This window comes from Oncorhynchus gorbuscha, linkage group LG11, assembly GCF_021184085.1.
Source record: "Oncorhynchus gorbuscha isolate QuinsamMale2020 ecotype Even-year linkage group LG11, OgorEven_v1.0, whole genome shotgun sequence".
Classification (NCBI taxonomy): Eukaryota; Metazoa; Chordata; class Actinopteri; order Salmoniformes; family Salmonidae; genus Oncorhynchus; species Oncorhynchus gorbuscha.
In genome coordinates this window covers 25,180,082-25,202,781 of record NC_060183.1, presented here as the reverse complement: position 1 = coordinate 25,202,781, position 22,700 = coordinate 25,180,082, and the positions used below count along the sequence as shown (strand labels likewise).

Genomic DNA, 22,700 nt, shown 5'->3' with positions numbered 1-22,700 from the left:
TGAAGGACTGTCTGATCTCAGCCCTATCCCAGAGGGCCGTGCCTTCTGCGAGTAACAGGAGCTGGAGACTGATGGGGCGGCCGCAGGGTAAGGTGGGATGGACATCCGTCACAGATGGAGACGTGCCGCAGTGTGGCCGGACCCAGAACCACTCTTTCCACATTACGATACAGCTATGACTGGAAGTCACTTTTCCGTAGCAGGTTAGAACTTACACAGCAGGTTAGGAGTATTAACGTAACAGGTTAAAATCATTTGGGTTAAGTTTAGGAAAATGGTTTCCTAACCTCCTGCGAAAATCACTTCCGGTCATAGCTGTATCGAAATGGCGTGAAAAATAGTCTGTCCCATCCGGACCGTCACAGCGTCAGTCTGTCTTCATCTCAGCTCTGGCCCTATTTCTGGTCCAGTGAGAGAGAGTAATGATAAATTACTGCTTTCCTGTAATTAACTAAAAGGATGGCTGTGGCCTGTTTGGTTAGAGGGTGGAGAGAGGAGAGGAGGCTGGGGGAAGAGGAGAGAGGAGGGGGGAGGAGAGAGGAGTTTCCTGCCATGTCCCAGGCAATGGTGTTGGGTTTCCTCTGAGGTGTGGTGGAGGTGGGGGGACTGAGATGGAGGTGAGGGTTGGCGGGGAGCGGGTGCTGCCCCACTGTTTATTTTCAGAGCTTCAGCTCCTGCTCTGCCCTGGTTGGGGAACCACCCAGCCTCCCCGCCCTACTTCACTCCTAGTCTCCCCACCTACTGTAGTCTGACCCGTCTTCAGTTTGAGTAAAAACACCAGAGCAGGATCAGACTCTCAGCCCAGTGCAGCACCCAAAATCAGAAAGGTTACAATACAGGCCACTTGACTAGCCATGTTGTCATCAGTATAAGAGCACATGCACCAAACACATGGAAACGCACACACACAGACAGTTGGGTCTGGGCCCCGATGGCAGCATAAGCAGCCGTTGATCTAGATCTGCTGCATAATCCTCAAAATGACAAACGATACACAAATTTCATTAACTAATAATTTATTTGTCATTTTACGATTAAAAAGTCAGTGGTCATTGCATCAGAGGAAAATGTACAGGGAAGACTTCATAATAACATGAGTGATGAAGGAAGGGGGTGCATGGAGCGGAAGGCAACACCCCATCGGCCCTCAGAAGGCAGGTGGACATTGTCTGTGTGAGTGGTGCTCTGTAGTGTAACTCTGTGAACAGAATGTCATGAGGACAGGAGGGGGCTTCTGGCAAATGGGGAGACATTTCATAGAATTTTGCTTTCTTGAGCACGATTTCACATATTTCATAACACCTGGCAGCAGTAAGTCTACAGTCATTGTTGCAATCATTTTGGGCTTTGATATATATTTAAAATGTTCTACGTATAATAATTTAGCTTGTCTCTCTGGCTTGTTACTTACTGGCTTTACGAAGACAATGACAGAAAAAGTATTGGCACTTTAGTCCACATTATACCCAATGGGCAGACTCTCTCCTTCAACTCCCTTAACCTTGGTTCTCTCTCTCTCTCTCACCTGTGGAGGTTATAAATACTGCGGGAGGGGAACAAAGAGAGCAAGTTACGATCCTGGTTCCACTGCCAAGCTGTGGGGCTTGTTAAGTAAAGCAACAGGGTGGCTCACCCTAGGAAGACTACAAAATGCTTTCGAGATGTACGTTTAAATTTCTAAATAACATCAGCAGGGTTTAGTAAAGCTTGTTATCTGTAGTCCAATATTCAGGGTGGCACAGATAAAAGAGGAAGAAAATAGAGACTGAGGTAAAGGGAGAAAAAGTATAGTGATTTTTTTGTCTTGCTGGATATTATTCATAGCCTGGTCCCAGATCTGTTTGTGGTGTCTGGCCAACTCCTCTGGAAAATTACCATAGGAGTTGTAGGAGTTGCCAAGACAGCACAAACAGATCAGGGACCAGGCTATACAGTATTATGAAGTGTTGAGGTTCACACTTGAGCTACTCGGCACTGTAGACAGTGCAGTATAACCCTGCGTGGAAGCGGGTTGGTTCTGGACACGTAACTTGGACATCCATCAAACTGCCCATGCTTTCCCCACATACCAGGCCAAGAAATGGTGGCTACTGTAAGACTACCTGTTTGACAGCTCGTCATGGACGCAAATACATAAATAGTCAGACGATTTGGTTCTGCATTTTTGTGAAATTCCATCTCTGGGAATTCTTCTAAGGAAACGCTACTTTTACTCGGAAATGTTAGTGGTTCCGTCTGACCTCTTTGCTTTTCTAAGAAATAACGTTACATATTACACCAAAATGTATGGAAAACAACCTAGTTCACTTTGGTCATGGATTGGTTTTGGATTGGTTTTCAGAGCACTGTGCTACGCGACATGTTGAATGAATACTGTATGATGCAAACATTGACGCATATGAGGGAGGACCCACAACTGTTACACATAAAACCTACAATCTAACCAGACAGACCTTCATGTGAACAACTTCTAAATCCATTCAGCGCTTCTTTTTTTTAGAATGACAACGCTCGGTCTACATTCTCAGCTTTAACGACATAATCTCATAAGTAAGTACAATCATACCATGTGTCTTTAAGCGGTTTTTACATTTGACATTTTCTCATTTATATACATTCTTTCAGCAAATGAAAACAAGACCTTCACCACTGAAGGACTGTGGCTGGCTGCCTTTGTCCTACTACTGTCACGTACACTACATATACAAAAGTATGTGGTCGTCCCTTCAAATTAGTGTCCACATACTTTTGGACATGCAGTGTATCTAATACACAGAAACACACATGTTGCAGAACATAAAGGAACTGGGGCCTGACAAGAGAGGGAGAGACACTCTTCTGAGGGGCTTGGAAATGTGACAAACCAAACATAGCACTGCAGCCAACCAACCGCTAGCGTGACATTACTATCAGCATGCTAACAGTTAGCTAGCATTACCCCTTCACAATGTGTTTACATTGTTCTATTTTTGAAATCAATCGTAATACGCTTTTAAAATGAACTAAGGACAAAGACAAAACAGTAACTTTGAGAGCAAACATACGCTCCCTTGTGGTTTCGTTTTTGTCCTGATTTTCTCATTTTCTTGATTCAATTTAGAAACAGGCTGATGCATTATTGGCCAACGAAGAGAGGGAAATGTCGGCAAGGCCAATGAGGGGAGATGACTAAGGAGGTTTCCTCTGGATTTGTGATGTTAACATTTGTTAATTCCATGCTCTGCTTACTGTAAATTTTTCGCTTCGCATCGGACGGACCAGCCAAACCACAAACATGCAAACATACAAAGACATGAGGATTGAAGTAGACTATCGCATCATAATACAATCAGGCAGTGTGTATGTAGCCTAGAACGTTCCGGACTCTTTCAGTTTGTCAATAAACTACAGTTAAAAAGGTAGAGCTTAATCCAACCTTTGTCTGTTCTTCGTGAAATGGCACTCTTTATTTTGAGCTCTTCTTTCGGCAAGCGATCACTAGCCCGTCATTGGACACTTTGTCGAAAGTGGCAAACATTTAAAAGACAAGAGAAATAATAGAATTGAACCAACAAACGATATCGGTCACACAATGACACCCGCAGGACCTTCTATCAACAAACAGTGGAAGACATGAAGCAAAATATCCCGCCAAAAGTTTCCCTAGTATCAAGGGCATTGTTCTGTTCTGAAGCTGGCTACTTTCCACTCTGCTGGAGTCCCGCTCAATATTCTTTTTCTTCACATGAGTCAGATAGTAATGCATGATTCCATTTCCTGCTCGTGGTGAGAAGGCTTGTGTGGGGGGGTCTTCACTTAGATAGTGAGACAGTGGGGTCTGTAGAAGTATAGGAATCTGAGAGCAGAAGTACATGAATATAGAATAAAAGAGAAACATTATTAGGGTTTAGTGTTTGCCAGTGTCCAAACAGTGCCACTGTCTGCCTATGACTGGAGCAGTAGAATCAGTGAGTGAGCGGTGGGGTCACTGTCAACAGCTGTATAGTCTAGACAAGAGTAGCAGATGCCTCAGTCTGAAGTTGTATATATATTGTAATGGCAGTGGTGGTAGAAGTGAGGTTTTGCATTGGAGAAGGCCCCTGTGGGGACAGCCTTTGTTGTGGTTAGAAGGATCCTCTGAGGATGAGGATGCAGCGGTTGTGGGTTCTGGTCCAGAGATACTACTGCAGAGAGTTCATGTCTACAGATATCTTACCTACGGAATAGGAGTACAAGACAAAATGGCCACTCTAGGCCAGTAATCTCAGTTGCGTAGAGAAAGGTTAGGGTTTAGAGACAGTGAAACAGTGGGTGGAGGAGGCAGACGAACTGAGGTTGTGCAGTTTGTCTTCTCCCCTGCATGGGACACTTTGCTACAACACTAAAAAATCTGTTTCTCTCTCTGATTATCTGAGCTCCATGGATACTCCTGGTAATAGAATGGGAAATGTGAGCTTTGATAGCTTCAAAACACTAAAACATGGTGGCAGGAGGGGAGGACTGAAGCAGTCTGAATGGGGAGGGGGATTGGGAGAGGGCAGGGGTGTGGGGGAGTGTGGACATTTTCGCTGTCGTTGTCGAGAAAGGGAATGGTATCCGCTCGTCTACACTTTGTACCCTTTTTAATGGTCCCTTTTTTAAGGCAGACCAATAGAAAAAAGACAGTCACAGTCCCATGATTAAAACAGAAAATAAAAAGGAAATAATTATACAATATACACAAAGTGGTCCTTAAACAGGTAGTATACATGCAGTCTGTAATGTGCAGTGTACCCCGGTTTTTTTTGGGGGGGGGGGTCAGGGTTTTTAGGGGGGTTAGGGGGTTCGTGTTCTATCCTGCGAACTAGCCGAGAGCTAGGAAGGGGTCGTGGGGAGGTAGGAGTAGGGGTGGGGTCATGGGGGGGTTGGCTGAGGATGCGCTGCTCTCTCTCCCATCATGCTTTGCTGCACTTGCCCTTCTTCTCTTTGCGCTGGAACTTCCGGAGGCGCCGCGTCCAAACGTCTCTCCACTGGATGACCAGGCTGTTCTTATCGGCCAGGAGCCCTACGCGCTCTGCTCCTGCAGCAGCCCCAGCAGCCCCTGGTCCAGCCCCGGGCCCCCCGGCCCCAGGGCCCCCCGGCCCGGTCTCGCTGGTGCCCATCACCAGGAAGCGCTTGCTCATCTGGATTTTGGGACACTTGCAGGCCAGGTCCTTCATATGGATCCATAGCACGTTGTCGCCCCGTTTGAGTGGCTCGCCGCGGCTCTTGTAGACCGAGACCACGTTGACCGAGAACTTGGCCCAGTCGCCCACCGTCTCCATGTCCAGCACGTTGACTTGCACCGCTGATATGGCACACAGACAAACCAACCATTACAACTTATGCAGGTACAGTCCTAACAAAACTGTAAACTAACTGAAAATACTATTTAGCAAAAAAAGCCAGTAACATATAATACCTTATAGCTACTAACAATCATGTTTCGGACTGATGGGCTGGCAATTTACTGTTATAATTCACTGTTCTAGTACGGGTACTACTTTTTTCATGCGTGACAAATAAATTGGATGCATTCAGTTGTTCAATCGCTCACCATAGTCTTTCTTGCAGTATTTCTTCATGTTGATCTTCAGATTCCCTTTCACTGGTTTGCAATAGGATTCACAATCTGCTGAAAAAAGAAAAACACATTTTAAACACCGGATACATTTTTAGTTGATGCACCACAATTACATGTGTGCGGGATTTTCCCTTTTTCAAAACACCGGCTACCTGCACACTAGGCAGTCTTACATTTGGAGTCCAACTTGCTGGGAATTACACACTTGGGACAATTACACACAGAACAGGACAGATCCACACTTAGAAGAATTACACACATAACCGCACACAGCAGCTACACATTTGAGATGATAAAGTGAACATGATGACATGGTTACATTCTAGGAATAATTACACACTTGAGACGTTTACACACTGTGTTATACACACACAAAGGAGGTACATAAAAATGCATGTAGCACACACACACACACACACACACACACACACACACACACACACACACACACACACACACACACACACACACACACACACACACACACACACACACACACACACACACACACACACACACACACACACACACACACACACACACACACACACACACACACAAAATAGACACAAACATGCATGCACGCATACACACACACACATGCACGCACACACCTACATGCAAACACACAGGTATGCATACACACACACAGCACGAGTGCCAGGACTCTGAGACAGGCGGCTGGATAGAGGAAATGTTAGGTTTGGTCGGATTTGCTGGAGTAATATACGACCTTATACAAATCACACGTAAGCCCCTGCAATAACCGCTGGGGGAGTCGTGGGTGGGTGGAATATTACAGAGGGGGAAAAGTGTTCCATTTGACATGTCTGCCTGCCTTTTGGGGGACTCTGAGAAAAGACAGAGCGCGGTGGAAGTGGTCATGGCTGGATGGCTGTGAGTAGCCCACAGCAGCCTCATGGCTGCGAGACTACGGCCAGAGAGAGACCACACAGCTGACTGCTGTACGTATGGAGGAGGATGAAGCTGCTCTGTGGTCGATGCGCTTTTCTCTGGGACTTGAATGGTGGGTGTTGGGTCATAGGTGTGTGAACTAGAGCGGTTGAAAAAAACATTTGCAGTAAAACAACCGACTGTACATACCGCAATACAGGTTTGGTTGAATTGATTCCTTACAGATCCATATAGGACATGAGAAAACACACATGAATGGACACAAAGTAGTGAATAATGTGGGCCAGCCAAACCACAACGTAACACCCAGTGGTGCTGTGGAACAACCCAATGTAAGCTTCTGTGGTAGAACTTCTCCCTAAGCTATGACGGGGCACTCACTATTAAAATGGCCAATTGGCTTTAATGTCACTGCAGTGGGAGTTGTGAGATGGGACAAAGGATCAAACATGTTCATTAAACCACTTCTTTGCTGTACTTGTTTTGGGTTTATAAAACCTTCTTGGGTTGGATACTTCAATATAGCGCTGGTTTAAAAGGTCACTGAGGAACAGAGTTGCTGACCAGTCTTGTTTTCTAGTTAACATGCCAGAGAGCCTGGTATCCGATTGAATTTTACTCTGGCTTTTGAAGGGGACACGCGCAAAGGTCCCGAAGACACCGGGTTTCGTTTGCCATTAGCGTGAAATCACAAAGACGTGAGTCCTGGTATATGCGGTCTCCCTGGTCTCAGTCTCTCTAGTGTCCTTCAAAGTAAAATCATTCAGAAGTTGTGCAGGGAAGCGGACTCCTCCTCCAAAACAAACAAAATAAAAGTGATCGCTCACAGGAATATGCCCCCCCCCCAAAAACGGTTTCAGGGTCGGTCGCATGCGAGGAGGGAGCCGTGTTGCGAGGAGAGAGCCGGAGCAGGCGAGGGCAGGAAGAGGAGAAAAAGAGAGAGAGGGGGCCGAGGAACCAGTAAAAATGTCAGGGAGGCTTGGCCCGTATATTAGAGTGATGGAGCTTTTATTAGCGACAAGCGGAGAGAGAGGCCAGAGCAGCTGCCTAGTTCCTTTACCTCTCACTCACAGCAGCTTTCAATAAACCTCAGTTAAACATACCTGGGTTAACGTGTGTGTTTGTGCATGTTTCTCTGTGATGAGAGAGAGAGAGAGAGAGAGAGAGAGAGAGAGAGAGAGAGAGAGAGAGAGAGAGAGAGAGAGAGAGAGAGAGAGAGGATTTGGTGTACGTGCGTGGGTGTGTGAATGTGTGTGGGTTAGGGAGAGGGCGCAATGAATGAATTGATGAAGTAGGCCACACTGAATCAGTCATGGGGAGAGCTGAATAAATCTGTTGAATGTCCATCTACAGGAGTGAAGAGAGTGATATGCTAGAGCAGTTCAACCAGACAGTCAAGTAGAAAAGGACAGTTAATCCTGCTCCCTAGCTTTTACCCATAGGATCTTGGGCTCCAAAATGTTTTTTTTTGTATTGTGTACATATACATGTGTTTGTGTGTGTGTGTATAAATGCATGTGTTTGTATGTTTATATATTTGTACATTAGTATGTGTGTGTGTATATACAGTATTTGTGTGTATGTATATGTGTCTGTGTGTGTGTGTGTGTGTGTGTGTGTGTGTGTGTGTGTGTGTGTGTGTGTGTGTGTGTGTGTGTGTGTGTGTGTGTGTGTGTGTGTGGTACCCTGGTACAGTGGCAAGCCGTGCAGCCCTTGGTATCAGTGGTGTGTGTTTTCCCATGAAGAGTCACTTACTGATGGGCATTCACCTGGAAAAGACCCCATGAATCGCCTATTGACCCAGAAGAGCCACGGCTGAAAACACACACAATCGACTCGGAGGCTCCGGTTACCCTTGTTCCCCCGTCCCTTTTCACAGTGCCGTGACAATGACAAATTGCGTCCACCGCCCCCGCACGCACGCACACGCGCACGCACACGCGCACACACACACACACATTTTCAGGTTTTGGGTACCTGAGTGCCCTAAGGAGGAGGAGAGGTTGGTTGGTATATGGGGTGTGGGTTAAAGGAGAGATGGAAGAGAAAATGATCCTGTATGTTGTACACTTGTGTGGTGATGAATTAACGATAAAGAACTGCTCTTATTTGTTTTTCACAGTGGAAAAGCCCTTTCCCAAGGATGCAGAAACACACAAAGGAGTGTACTGTGTGTGTGTGAGGGTTACAAGCCCAAGCAGAGACTAAGTTGGTGTAAGCAATGTGGGGAAAATTCCACCTAGCCTATCAGAGGGCAAGGCGGAGCTGTTAGACCTATCAGTGGGCTAGGTTAGCCGTGGTCTGGCAGTTGATGGTAGTGTGAGCCGCTAGAAAAACTAATAAGGTGACACCACAACTTTCACATCCGAGCTAGACATATTGCAATTCCTTCAAGTTGAGACCCAGTCGGTCTTTGGCTAGCTATCAAAGGTCACCAGTCTAAATCCCTTCCTCCCACAAACTCTCCCTCTGCGGTAGGTACATGTTACTCCTTAGTACTGATACAGGATTTTTTTAAAATCCATCCGCCTAATGGTTAAGGTTAGGATTGGGGATAGGATCTGATCCTAGATCTTTAGATATATAGCAAATTCTACATCAAGCACTCCCGCTCAACTCATTTGCCCCCCTTTTGGCTAGTTTGCATGCATCCCCTGCAGTGTGAGAAGTCCCAGGCCTTACAGAACATCTCTTCTGGCCTGGGCCTTCCAGAGAGGGCCGTGTCTCAGCCGAATCAACCGTGAAAGCTAAGGAGGGGGTCCTGACGTTGTGGGAGGTACGTCTGTGGTCGCCACGGCGTTGAGTTAAAGCCTGTGATGAATCACCGTTTCCAAATCAACACCGGGCCACAATTCCCCCGGGGAGGCGAAGGCGTTAAATAACGGGAGGGGAATAATTGACTGGAGAGAGCCTGGATGGAGTGAGGACTGCCAGGAGTCAGAGGCGGAAAACGTTCTCCCCCAAAACGACGGTCGCCAACACTCTTTTCACGCCTCGAAAGTTCCCCGTCGAAGTTTCCCCGGGGTAGCAAACTGCAACTAATCACTTCTGTTGCAGCCTTTCCGTAGGCTTTGTGTTCGGCTGGAGTCGGACTTCAAGCACAGCGGAGCAAAGCTAACTCGCTAAAGGCTAGCAGGCAGACGTCGTGCCAAGAATGCAGGTTTTAAGACAATGGAAAATCTCACTTGGATCCAGAGCAGTCGTTTCTTCACGGAATATCAAAAGAGAGGCCCACCCCCTCCATGAATATTTATTAACCCAGTTTAGAAATGGAGGCCAGAAATATTAAAAAGGTTGTGTTTTTTAAAATGTTACACAGGTGTCAGGTGTGGGATGTAGGGTGGGGGAGTGACTAACCTGCCGGTTCCTCTGTGCTGCTGCTGACCATGGCTGTAGGGTTCACCACTGGGATCTCTGAAACACACACACACACACAGTTTTAACTAGAGTTTTATGGAAACAATTTATGCATTATATGTAGACATGGTGTAATTGCTGGCCATATGCCTACTCTTTGCATCTGTGGTCAAGCCAATAAAGTATGCCTGAATTAAATCACAGTTATTTGACGTAGGTAGAATGAGAGGAAGGGTGGGGGGGGAAACATCAACCTAAACACAGTGTTAAAGATACTGATATTGGCGCACACACACACACACACACACACACACACACACACACACACACACACACACACACACACACACACACACACACACACACACACACACACACACACACACACACACACACACACACACACACACACACACACACACACACACACACACACACACACACACACACACAGTAGAAGCATACTTTGTCTGAGCCAAACTCTCTTCCTCTGAAAATAGCACCACCATGGTGTAAGAGATCAATGCATTCAAACAGGGACATGGGATGAGCCACCTTCAGACAGATGCAAACTCCCTCAATACGCCTGGTTAGCTCAACCAGAACCCCTCGCCAGTCTCCACCAAAGCCAAAATAATTACATTCTTAAAGAATTCCCCCCACAACGAAGGCCCCCTTTTCAATACAAATGCTAATGCAAAGCGATGAAATTCGAATGCTAACAACAAATCCACTGCCTCAATGATAACAACAACAGGATGATTGGGACGCTGGCTTAGCATCGTTAGCGTGCACCCAGAGGGATTTGCCTTTCGACTGGGGAGTTAGAGGGAGGAGGACCGGGTTGGAGTCAAACAAACAGACAAGGAGCTTCCTGGAAAGAGCGTTTTTGAGAGGCAAGTGACAGTTGGCTTGCTTCGAAATTATGGACACCCCTACCAAGAACAACAAATAGGGCATTGAGCTTTGGACTGCTTGGTAAAGGCCGAGAGGAAAGGAGAGCAGCTGGTGAAAGGCACGCCAAGCTGTGGGCCACTCCTCTGAAGGTGGAGGGTTGAGAGTGGATATTGAGATGATAAAGGGATATTCAGATGAGGGGCAGTGTTATCATACTAATTGGCTGTTAGCACGCCTGGTCTTTGTGTCGTACTGTGTTAGAGGGCAGAAGGGCTTGACCGGGGAGGAATGATAGTACCAATCAAATGGAGGGCGTTTTGGGAAGAGATGCTCTCTGGCTCACAGGGGAAACCTCAGATGGCATATGCATACACACACGCGCTGACACACACACTGAGGCCAAGAAACACTCTTTCTCCTCACTGGGTGTCTTTCAGAAAGTATCTGATTGGTTTTGTCAGCCGCGACCGCTATTGTTTTCTCCTTTTTGCCCTCCGCCATCTGCTCTGTAACACCAATGTGAGACCAACAACATGGCACCATGTGGCACGACGTGGCATAGCGGGGTAGGGTACGGCATGGCTTGGCGTGGTACACCATAGTTTGGTGTGGTTGGTTCAGGGTTACACAAGCCTGGTGTGTGTGTGAGAGAGTTGTGCCAAACCACATGGCACAGCACGATGGCAAGCTGCCCTCTATTCCTCCTGCCCGCAGGCGGTGGACCAGTGATCTAATTCATACACACACACACTCACAGAGCACGCACACACACATAAACACACACACACTGTACTGGCATGTGACGGTGCTAAAGCCTGAACGGTAATCAGGTACTGGGGTCTCAGGGTGGCACTAATCTACCCCAGACCAGACCACCATGACCTGCCTTCATCTGCGGGACAAAACTCAGACTTTCTAATCGAACACAGGCAATGGTGGATTCATGGATGGGCTAGCTTACCTCATGCTAACCGAGTGCTGCAGTGTGTACCTGAGTTATCTATCATAATTAGCTTTTAAACTCATGTAAACCCACTAATGGGATAGCTAGCTTGTGACATCCCAGGGAACATGACTCTCCACCATGTTGTTACCTGGCTATAGAAATGAGACCGGGAATGAAGCAGCTGTACCTGCCATGTTACATGTGTGGTTGTAAACCCCTCGTTGGAGCTGGTACATGGTTCATGGTTTCTCTCGTATGCAGTAGTTCCCAAACTGTGGGGGATAGGAGTCGGCAGCGGGGGAACTCAGTCCGGCATTCAACTTACTCTTGAAAGTTATAATAGTCGAATGCACAAGGTGTCATTTTGAAATTGGGTAATGCATCAACAGTTTTCCTCTTGTCAAACCAGTCATTGCATACCTTAGAGAGCTATAATGTGTCAGAAATGTCCAGATCAACTAGCCCGTGTCAGCTAGGTTTTTTTAGACCATACATTCTGTTGTAATGTTTGAGTCAGTCAAATATCACATGAATGCACATTAGACATGGCAAAATGTATAGAATTGCACAGAAAGGAGCTTTAAAACTGTAAAATGTTCCCTACACCCCATGACTAAATGTGTAGAATTGCAAGAAATAAGCTCTAAAACTGCTAAATTGAATCTCCGCCAACAAGAGGGGTGTGAACAGTTTCTGTTATGAACAGTGCGTGTTATGAACAGTGCGTGTTATGAACAGTGCGTGTTATGAACAGTGCGTGTTATGAACAGTGTGTGTTATGAACAGTGTGTGTTATGAACAGTGCGTTTTATGAACAGTGCGTTTTATGAACAGCGTGTTATGAACAGTGCGTGTTATGAACAGTGCGTGTTATGAACAGTGCGTGTTATGAACAGTGTGTGTTATGAACAGTGTGTGTTATGAACAGTGTGTGTTATGAACAGTATGTGTTATGAACAGTATGTGTTATGAACAGTATGTGTTATGAACAGTGCGTGTTATGAACAGTGTGTGTTATGAACAGTGCGTGTTATGAACAGTGCGTGTTATGAACAGTGCGTGTTATGAACAGTGTGTGTTATGAACAGTGCGTGTTATGAACAGTGCGTGTTATGAACAGTGCGTGTTATGAACAGTGCGTGTTATGAACAGTGCGTGTTATGAACAGTGCGTTTTATGAACAGTGTGTGTTATGAACAGTGCGTGTTATGAACAGTGTGTGTTATGAACAGTGCTTGTGTCCATAGAAATAGAAATAGCCTCAGGATGTTCCCCGATGCTGGTAGACCTGAGTCTGGGAACCGTTGCAGTATGGTACGTTTTCCCCAGTATGTAACATGGTAATGGTATTCCAATATGTAACATGGTAATGGTATTCCAGTATGTAACATGGTAATGGTATTCCAGTATGTAAAATGGTAATGGTATTCCAGTATGTAACATGGTAATGGTATTCCATTATGTAACATGGTAACGGTATCCAGTATGTTACATGGTAACGGTATTCCAGTATGTTACATGGTAATGGTATTCCAGTATGTTACATGGTAATGGTATCCAGTATGTTATATGGTAATGGTATTCCAGTATGTTACATGGTAATGGTATCCAGTATGTTACATGGTAATGGTATTCCATTATGTTACATGGTAATGGTATCCAGTATGTTATATGGTAATGGTATCCAGTATGTTACATGGTAATGGTATTCCAGTATGTTACATGGTAATGGTATCCAGTATGTTACATGGTAATGGTATCCAGTATGTTACATGGTAATGGTATCCAGTATGTTACATGGTAATGGTATCCAGTATGTTACATGGTAATGGTATCCAGTATGTTACATGGTAATGGTATCCAGTATGTTACATGGTAATGGTATCCAGTATGTTACATGGTAATGGTAACCAGTATGTTACATGGTAATGGTATCCAGTATGTTACATGGTAATGGTATCCAGTATGTTACATGGTAATGGTATTCCAGTATGTTACATGGTAATGGTATCCAGTATGTTATATGGTAATGGTATTCCAGTATGTTACATGGTAATGGTATCCAGTATGTTACATGGTAATGGTATTCCATTATGTTACATGGTAATGGTATTCCATTATGTAACATGGTAATGGTATACCATTATGTAACATGGTAATGGTATTCCAGTATGTTACATGGTAATGGTATTCCAGTATGTTACATGGTAATGGTATCCAGTATGTTATATGGTAATGGTATTCCAGTATGTTACACGGTAATGGTATTCCAGTATGTTACATGGTAATGGTATCCAGTATGTTACATGGTAATGGTATTCCAGTATGTTACATGGTAATGGTATCCAGTATGTTACATGGGTATGTTATGGTTTCCCTGTGTGGTTGGTTTAGTGTAAAGCCTTTAGTTGATGTGGTGGCAGAGACTGGCGTGGGCATTCTGGTAAAAACCCTGATGGAAACCAACCCCTTGAATGAAACCAACCCCCTGTCCTTGGAGTGGGAATGACAGCACAGATACAAACAGAGCCCGGAGTTGAGGTGGACAGGGAGGTTGAGTGTGTGTGTGTGTGCCACCACTGGGGCCTTCAGCACAAAGGAGGCCTTGCCTTGGTCACGCTCTGGTGCACCCACAGACGTCAGCGCTGGTGGATAGATTACTGGCCAGGACCACAGCAACACACAGTGTGTGTGTTTTTGTGTGTGTTTGTGTGTGCGTGTGTGTGTGTGTGCGTGTGTGTGTGTGTGTGCGTGTGTGTGTGTGTGTGTGTGTGTGTGTGTGTGTGTGTGTGTGTGTGTGTGTGTGTGTGTGTGTGTGTGTGTGTGTGTGTGTGTGTGTGTGTGTGTGTGTGCATATGTATGTGTGTGTGCAGGCTCGATTCCCACAGGCTCGATGTGGCTACTGATAGCAAAAACAGTACACTGCCTTCCCCTGGTGACAAGTAAATATGTGCTTCTGTTAAATGCATGTCAATGTGTGTGTGTGTGTGTGTGTGTGTGTGTGTGTGTGTGTGTGTGTGTGTGTGTGTGTGTGTGTGTGTGTGTGTGTGTGTGTGTGTGTGTGTGTGTGTGTGTGTGTGTGTGTGTGTGTGTGTGTGTGTGTGTGTGTGATATTCTCACTAATGCAAGGGTCGGTTGAGCGGCCCTGTGTGTGTGTATCTGTGATCTACTTACTGATGCAGGGGGCCACAGGTGAGCGGCTCTGTTGGTAGCCCTTTGCACAGCGGTTGCATGTGATGCCCGTCACGCCGTCCTTACAGGGGCACTGGCCTGTCGTCTGGTTACACGTCTTACCTGCCGCACCCACTGGGTGGCAGTCACAGGCTGGAGAGAGGGAGGGAGGGAGAGGGGGAGGAGGTGAGAGAGGGAGAGGGACAGAGAGAGACAGAGAGCGAAACAGAGAGTGACAGAGGGCGACGGACAGAGAGAGAGGAACAGAGAAAGACAGACAAAGACAGAGAGAGAGAGACAGAGAGAGAGACAGAGAGAGCGGGAGTGAGAGCGAGGGACAGACAGACAGACAGACAGACAGACAGACAGACAGACAGACAGACAGACAGACAGACAGACAGACAGACAGACAGACAGACAGACAGACAGACAGACAGACAGACAGACAGACAGACAGACAGACAGACAGACAGACAGACAGACAGACAGACAGACAGACAGACAGACAGACAGACAGACAGAGAGAGTGCGGGAGACATAGAGAGAGTTCCAGAGAAAGATAGAGAGAGAGCGAGAGAAAGTGAGACAGACAGAAAGAGAGAAAAAGAGAGAGGAGATGGTTAGATGTGGACAATTGAGAAACATTTAAGTCGCCTACGGTTCGTCACACATATTCAATGTCACTTTCAAGGTTTATTTGTGACTTGACTCAAATCAGATGGCATTTTGAAACCTCTTATGAATAGGCTCTGTAGCACAACACATCCTAGTTCATTATCAACTGCCATTGAAGTATCCAACTGTATTCCAGATGCAACAGGACTGAGTGTTCCTTTAGTCTATTTACTCTATCATTCACACTGCAGGTCTGGGATTCCTTCTGCTCAATTGGGCTACCCTGCTACTGTCACCTCCAGGTTTACGGACCTGACACTGCCTGGCAAAGATGTGTGTGTGCATATGTGTGTGTGTGTGTGTTGATAGGGAAGAAAAGCCTCCATTTGTCCGGTCTCTTAGGTGCTACGCTGGTGCCTGTTTGTGTGTGACACCCACTCTGCCCTTTCATCACTTCCCAAAAATCTGCCTGGTGCCCGCTGCGTACCTATGACAACACGCCACCCAGAGAGAGTCCCCGTCCCCCCGGACTTTTATGTGCTGTTATGGTATGCGCCGTCCGTCCGAACGCACCTTGAGCAATACGGGTCTTCTTCTGTTTAAAGAGCTGCTGGGATACAAGACCCGGCCTGTTGGTCAGCTCCTCTCTTACAAGAGCTCTTTACAAGGTGACAGAGAGTAGAAGAGAGGAGAGGAGAGGAGAGGAGAGGAGAGGAGAGGAGGAGAGGAGAGGAGAGGAGAGGAGGAGAGGAGAGGAGAGGAGAGGAGAGGAGAGGAGAGGAGAGGAGAGGAGAGGAGAGGAGAAGAAGAGGAAAAGGAGAGAAAGACATGCAGAGGGGAAGAACGGTGAAAGGGGGAGAGAGAGAGAGGGCTAACATGTTCCAAACTTTGCCTCTGGTGTGCTCATCAGCATAAACAAGACTAAATCTCCCTCACCTCACCTTGGTTCAACCCGGCTCAACAAGGAAAACAGACATAGACACACACACAAACATAGAAGATAAACCTCTCCATCAGCAAGCTATCAAGTATCACTATTACACATTACACTGATCAATCTGAGACTATCTTGACACATAAAAACACATAACTTTAATATCCCCATAACATTTTACTTTAAAGGGTGCGATTGAACACTTTGACTTGGCTTGGAACTGCAGCTCCTCTGTCCAGGCAATACAAAAGTAATGCTTTTGGAAAAACTCACAGAAAAAAAACAACTCTGCCCCCTCGATTCAATGCTAATATTTTGCATTTTATCTTGTCAATCTATTCTGGCATAAATAATTGCTTTTGGCCAAAAACAACTGGCCCCCCAAAAAACTGCCGACGGGGGAAGACTGCTCTTTCCCTCTACTTTGGGCTTAATTAGGTAGAAAACAAGCTCGCCAAGTTGCAAAATTGCAAAAGCAAACTGCATTACTTAAGTGTAATGTGATAGCTGGTAATTGTCCTCCTGCTTTTATAAAAACAACAAGAAAGGGCGAAACGAGCCTTTGGGGAAAACCCAGTAACCCAACAGTCTCTGATAGGGCTTGCCAAGGAATGGCAGCTGCTAACATGAGGAGTTTTCTTCAGGGCCTTGCTGTGTTGTTCCCTCAGTGTGTGTGAACATGTTTATTTGTGCTGATCATTTTGCCATCACAACTGAGGAGTAAGGACTCTACCACCTGTTGATTTGGGAGGGGTATGGTGAGGTGGAGGGAGTCTGGACCATGAGAATTAGGAGTGGGGGGGGGTGTTGGGGTGGAGGGTTAGGGCTTTGATCTTCAGATGCACATGTGGCTGTTCCGTCCGGGTGTCCGGCTGGGGTGTCAAAGTGTGTACGCCTGTTTGAAGCTTGCGCTCGCTTCGTAAATCTGATGGCTCGCGTTGCATGTAAAATCCCCACCACCTGAGCCAGCTTCAAACTCACAGAAGGCTTTGATTGGCCGTTGGTTGGCAGTGTTGGTAATATATTAGTAATATACGTTTGTATTGAGTGGGTTGGCGCACAGGGAGGTTGAAAGTCAAATGTGTGTCCGGTCTTCCGGTACGACTTAGTTCCTGTTTTGCTCCATGTCTACCATGTGACTTCTCTCCTGCCAAAATGTCCTTCTCTCCTGCTCTTGTTCCTGTGCCCAGGTGCAGCACGGACGGGGCCGCGGCTCCATTTGGAATTTCTGGCATTCCTGGGATTGGCGCCCCTTTATACGGTACGTGTTAATAAAACACAGCTGATGAGTCCACTAAAAACCCACAGTTGGGAGTCCAGAGACATAGGTTGTAGAACAACACAAACGTCTCTGATTTCATAACACAGCACTACTCTATGCACAATAGCGATATAGAAAGCAATGCTCTACACTCCAAACAGAGAGACTAGAATAATCTGGTAGTTTATAAAAAGAAAAAATGCAAATCATGTACAAACTGGTTTGCTGTACTAAATGGTGGGGACAGAAGTGTAAACTTCCTGTCATTTGATCTGTCTGGTAAAGTCTGTGCCAGTCTGGATGATACCTGCATGCCTAGACTTGTGGGACGGCAACAGACAATCATTTCTGAACCAATCCATTGTTTCGCTGATTGTCTAATAACAAAGGCAACTGGTACCAAACGTTGTGTTACTAACACAGAAACAAATGAAGGAGATGTTAGAATATGGCCATCTTATATTGGTACACTCAAAACATATTTATCTGCATGTTTATGAGTTGAACATAATACCTCATTAAAAGTCAAATATGTTTTTATAATGCAAATATATGTTCATTCAATCCATGTAACTGCTTTAAAATGGGATTAAAGTACTTTGTAAATCTACTGTTTATTGTGTTCAAAGTCTGTTAAGCTCAGAATAACAACAGATGAGTGCCAGGATGGTGTTCGGGGAGGGGCCCCCGTCCCCTCCCCCAGCCACTCTCCTCCATCCTCACACCGTCTTTCTGAAGTTTTACACACAGGGGCTTGGGCCAGTTAAAAAGCTGTAAAAATGTCCTCAGATGTTGATGACTATTTAAGCCTGTGTGACTGAAGGTGTGACAGACAGACATCGCCTTGGGACTTGTAGTCTTTGGACAGCAGGCGTTTGCTCACTCTTGAACTCTGAATAGATCAATGGCGCTCAGTGTGTGTGTGTGTGTGTGTGTGTGTGTGTGTGTGTGTGTGTGTGTGTGTGTGTGTGTGTGTGTGTGTGTGTGTGTGTGTGTGTGTGTGTGTGTGTGTGTGTGTGTGTGTGTGTGTGTGTGTGTGTGTGTGTGTGTGCGCGTGCGCATGGGTGCAAACAGTATGTGTGTGTGTGTGTGTATGTGTGTTTTAACAAACCACGTGAGTGCGTGTGAGTAACTGAGTAAACGGTACTTTCAAAAGGGGTCCAAGTATTTCACCTTTTCTAATTGGGCGGTTTGCTCTGTAGACATCTGGTCAATACTGGCATGAGCGTTTCGGTTTTGGAATGATTTGTCTTGGATTTCCTAATTCCCTTGTTTCTACGAAGTTATTCTATAAGAAATTATTTGCATATGGTCCACTTCAGAAGCTACTTGGAGGACAAATCTTGATATTTTCAGTATAAAGTATATTTGAGTCTTTTTGTTGGCAAGGACTGCTGACATATTCTACGGCCTAAATTTAAATTCCTTTCTTTGACATTAATTATAGTCGATATAGATGCCAAGACTAGGACATGTTTGGAGACACATAAAGCTCTGACATTGAAGACCTCGTAGGCACTGGTTACACCCGAGCTGGTTATGGCATGCATGTTTCTTTAATTTGCCGGCTGTTTTTATGCACGTAGCAGCGTAAATCCTTGGATGGAGAGTGGCAGCGGCCGCTGCCCAGGCCTGCAGGAGCTTGGGACACCCCACAGAGAGGCACTCGGGGCTGGGGCAGAAGGCCGAGGGCACTTGGGGTGGAGGGGGGTTGGGACCTGTGTGTGTGTGTGTGTGTTACCTAAGCACAAGGGTGTAACTGAGAACAGATGGGAGTGACGCTGCCACTTGACCCATCCATCAGAGTCTGGCCTGTCCATTAAACTGGCAATCCTTATAGACTGTGTGTTGGACACGCACACATGCACGCGTACACACACCCACACACACTGGAGCACACACACAGCAGGTCTGACATGGACACTCGTCCACAGAGGAGGTATGATTGGAAGCAGACATTCCACCCCCCCCCCCCCCCCCCCGCCAACCCTCCAGACCTAACCGCCCATTCCTTAGTCCCATTCAAAAAACACCTGTATTTTATTGCCGTTACTCCATTTCAGACGTGACACCGACCATTTTTGACCCTTGACCCTTCTCCTGGCCCTGTCACAAGAGGAAAAATATATAAAACACTGCGGCAGACAAAAAAGGTAGAACGAATTGGAGGATTAGAGAGAAGAAGAGAAGAGATGAGAGCATTCTCCTCGGACAGAGAGGGAGAGAAAGTGAGAGAGGAGGAGAAAAAGGGAAAGAGACAGGTTCTAAAAGGGGTTAGGATTGCTCTGATCAATCATGGTGCCAGCCGCCCAGGTTGAGGGCCGTTTCCACGGGAACGTTCATTTCCGTCACATCTTGCTATCCGAGAGGAAGGCGATAAATTTTTACCGCCGCGCGGGTCTGACCCCGAACTGCTCCGCTTTGATAAAAACAGATTGCACAGCCTCCAGGGCCCAAGCACTGTCGCACGCGCAGGCACAGGTTGAGTGTGTGTGTATGTGTGTATGATGGGTCTTGCAATAGCACCGGGGACATACATGTCCATACAGCTGCTGCCAATATCAACACATCTGTGGGAGTCTTATCTATACGTGTGTTACTTGTAATTTGTTAAGGGCAAAAGACTTCTGCTAAAGTCAATTACTGTGTCACATTGCATGTTGTACCATGGTCAATTGCTCTGTGAGTAGAATAATAGAATGGGTACTGTTTAACTGTAGTACAGTGTGATAAAAAATGATTTAACATGGACAATAGTAACGTGCTGTCCCGTACTTGACTCCTTTTGGTTTAAAAGCTGCTTGGGTTAGCCCCGGAGTGGATAACTGACCAGGGGTCAAATACGGGAGATTCTCACCATGAAATCTCCAACAAAAGCCCTTCACAGCTATGAGTGTTGGCAGTTCTCATCATCCATGTTGTTTTGAGCTCTCTATAAGCGATCCCTTAACATCTCACACTAACCTACAGAACTGAGAAAGAATGCAGTCTCCCTCTGCTATTGATTTGCATATTTCCCCGAGCAACAAGCGCAGGAAAATCGGGTTGTTCTCCAATAAGAAAAAGCTCTTGGCGAAAAATATACACTGCAAATTCAAAACATTCCACAATTCAAACACCACTTTTTCCACGAGAAATAACTCATATACTAATTTAATGTGGCTTGTGGTCCAGAGGAATATTTTTTCTGTGGATTTTTGCAAGAAAAAGCTTCTGTGACAAATGATTTACTTACAGAGGCATGGTATCAGTTTGGAAGTGAGGATGCCAGCCTAATTCTTAGAACAGTGTTACCATTTCAGTCACTGCTATAGGGTTATACAGTGGGGAGAACAAGTATTTGATACACTGCCGATTTTGCAGTTTTTCCTACTTACAAAGCATGTAGAGGTCTGTAATTTGTATCATAGGTACACTTCAGCTGTGAGAGACGGAACCTAAAACAAAAATCCAGAAAATCACATTATATGATTTTTAAGTAATTAATTTGCATTTTAACGCATGACATATGTAAGAATTTGATCACCTACCAACCAGTAAGAATTCCGGCTCTCACAGACCTGTTAGTTTTTCTTTAAGAAGCCCTCCTGTTCTCCACTCATTACCTGCATTAACTGCACCTGTTTGAACTCGTTACCTGTATAAAAGACACCTGTCCACACACTCAATCAAACAGACCCAACCTCTCCACAATGGCCAAGACCAGACAGCCGTGTAAGGACATCAGGGATAAAATTGTAGACCTGCACACGGCTGGGATGGGCTACAGGACAATAGGCAAGCAGCTTGGTGAGAAAGCAACAACTGTTGGCGCAATTATTAGAAAATGGATGAAGTTCAAGATGACGGTCAATCACCCTCGGTCTGGGGCTCCATGCAAGATCCTAACTCGTGGGGCATCAATGATCATGAGGAAGGTGAGGGATCAGCCCAGAACTACATGGCAGGACCTGGTCAAAGAAGGATGAGTACAACCCCAAGAACAGCATCCCAACCGTGAAGCATGGAGGTGGAAACATCATTCTTTGGGGATGCTTTTCTGCAAAGGGGACAGGATGACTGCACCGTACTGAGGGGAGGATGGATAGGGCCATGTATCGCGAGATCTTGGCCAACAACCTCCTTCCCTCAGTAAAGAGCATTGAAGATGGGTCGTGGCTGGGTCTTCCAGCATGACAACGACCTGAAACACACAGCCAGGGCAACTAAGGAGTGTCTCCGTAAGAAGCATCTCAAGGTCCTGGAGTGGCCTAGCCAGTCTCCAGATCTGAACCCAATAGAAAATCTTTGGAGGGAGCTGAAAGTCCGTATTGCCCAGCGACAGCCCCGAAACCTGAAGGATCTGGAGAAGGTCTGTATGGAGGAGTGGGCCAAAATCCCTGCTGCTGTGTGTGCAAACCTGGTCAAGAACTACAGGAAACGTATGATCTCTGTAATTGCAAACAATGGTTTCTGTACCAAATATTAAGTTCTGCTTTTCTGATGTATCAAATACTTATGTCATGCAATAAAATACAAATGAATTACTTAAAAATCATACAATGTGATTTTCCAGATTTTTGTTTTAGATTCCGTCTCTCACAGTTCAAGTGTACCTATGATAAAAATTACAGACCTCTACATGCTTTGTAAGTAGGAAAACCTGCCAAATCGGTAGTGTATCAAATACTTGTATTTGTATTTGATACACAAGTATTTAGTCAGCCACCAATTTAAAAAGATGAGAGAGGCCTGTAATGTTCATCATAGGTACATTTAAACTATGGCAGACAAAATGAAAAAAAATCCAGAAAATCACATTGTAGGATTTTTCACGAATTTATTTGCAAATTATGGTGGAAAATAAGTATTTGGTCACCTACAAACAAGCAAGATTTCTGGCTCTCACAGACCTGTAACTTCTTCTTTAAGAGGCTCCTCTGTCCTCCACTCGTTACCTGTATTAATGGCACCTGTTTGAACTTGTTATCAGTATAAAAGACACTTGTCCACAACCTCAAATAGTCACACTCCAAACTCCACT

The 22,700-nt window shown here is 45.7% G+C and overlaps 1 protein-coding gene across 4 annotated transcripts in view; it reads right to left on the bottom strand.

The window, feature by feature from the left end:
* Positions 1 to 999: 999 nt before the first annotated feature.
* The window catches only part of ntn2 (netrin 2), a 61,410-nt gene continuing 39,709 nt past the window's right edge, over positions 1,000 to 22,700 (bottom strand). For 3 of the 4 annotated variants that reach the window (XM_046369090.1, XM_046369089.1, XM_046369091.1), the window contains exons 4-7: positions 14,871 to 15,020; positions 9,854 to 9,910; positions 5,555 to 5,632; positions 1,000 to 5,305 (exon numbers count right to left, since the gene is read on the bottom strand). In XM_046369090.1, the coding sequence (XP_046225046.1) occupies positions 4,914 to 5,305; positions 5,555 to 5,632; positions 9,854 to 9,910; positions 14,871 to 15,020 (677 nt within the window). In that variant the 3' untranslated portion in view covers positions 1,000 to 4,913. The remainder of the gene's footprint in view (positions 5,306 to 5,554; positions 5,633 to 9,853; positions 9,911 to 14,870; positions 15,021 to 22,700) is intronic. The other variant, XM_046369092.1, reaches the window with a different exon arrangement.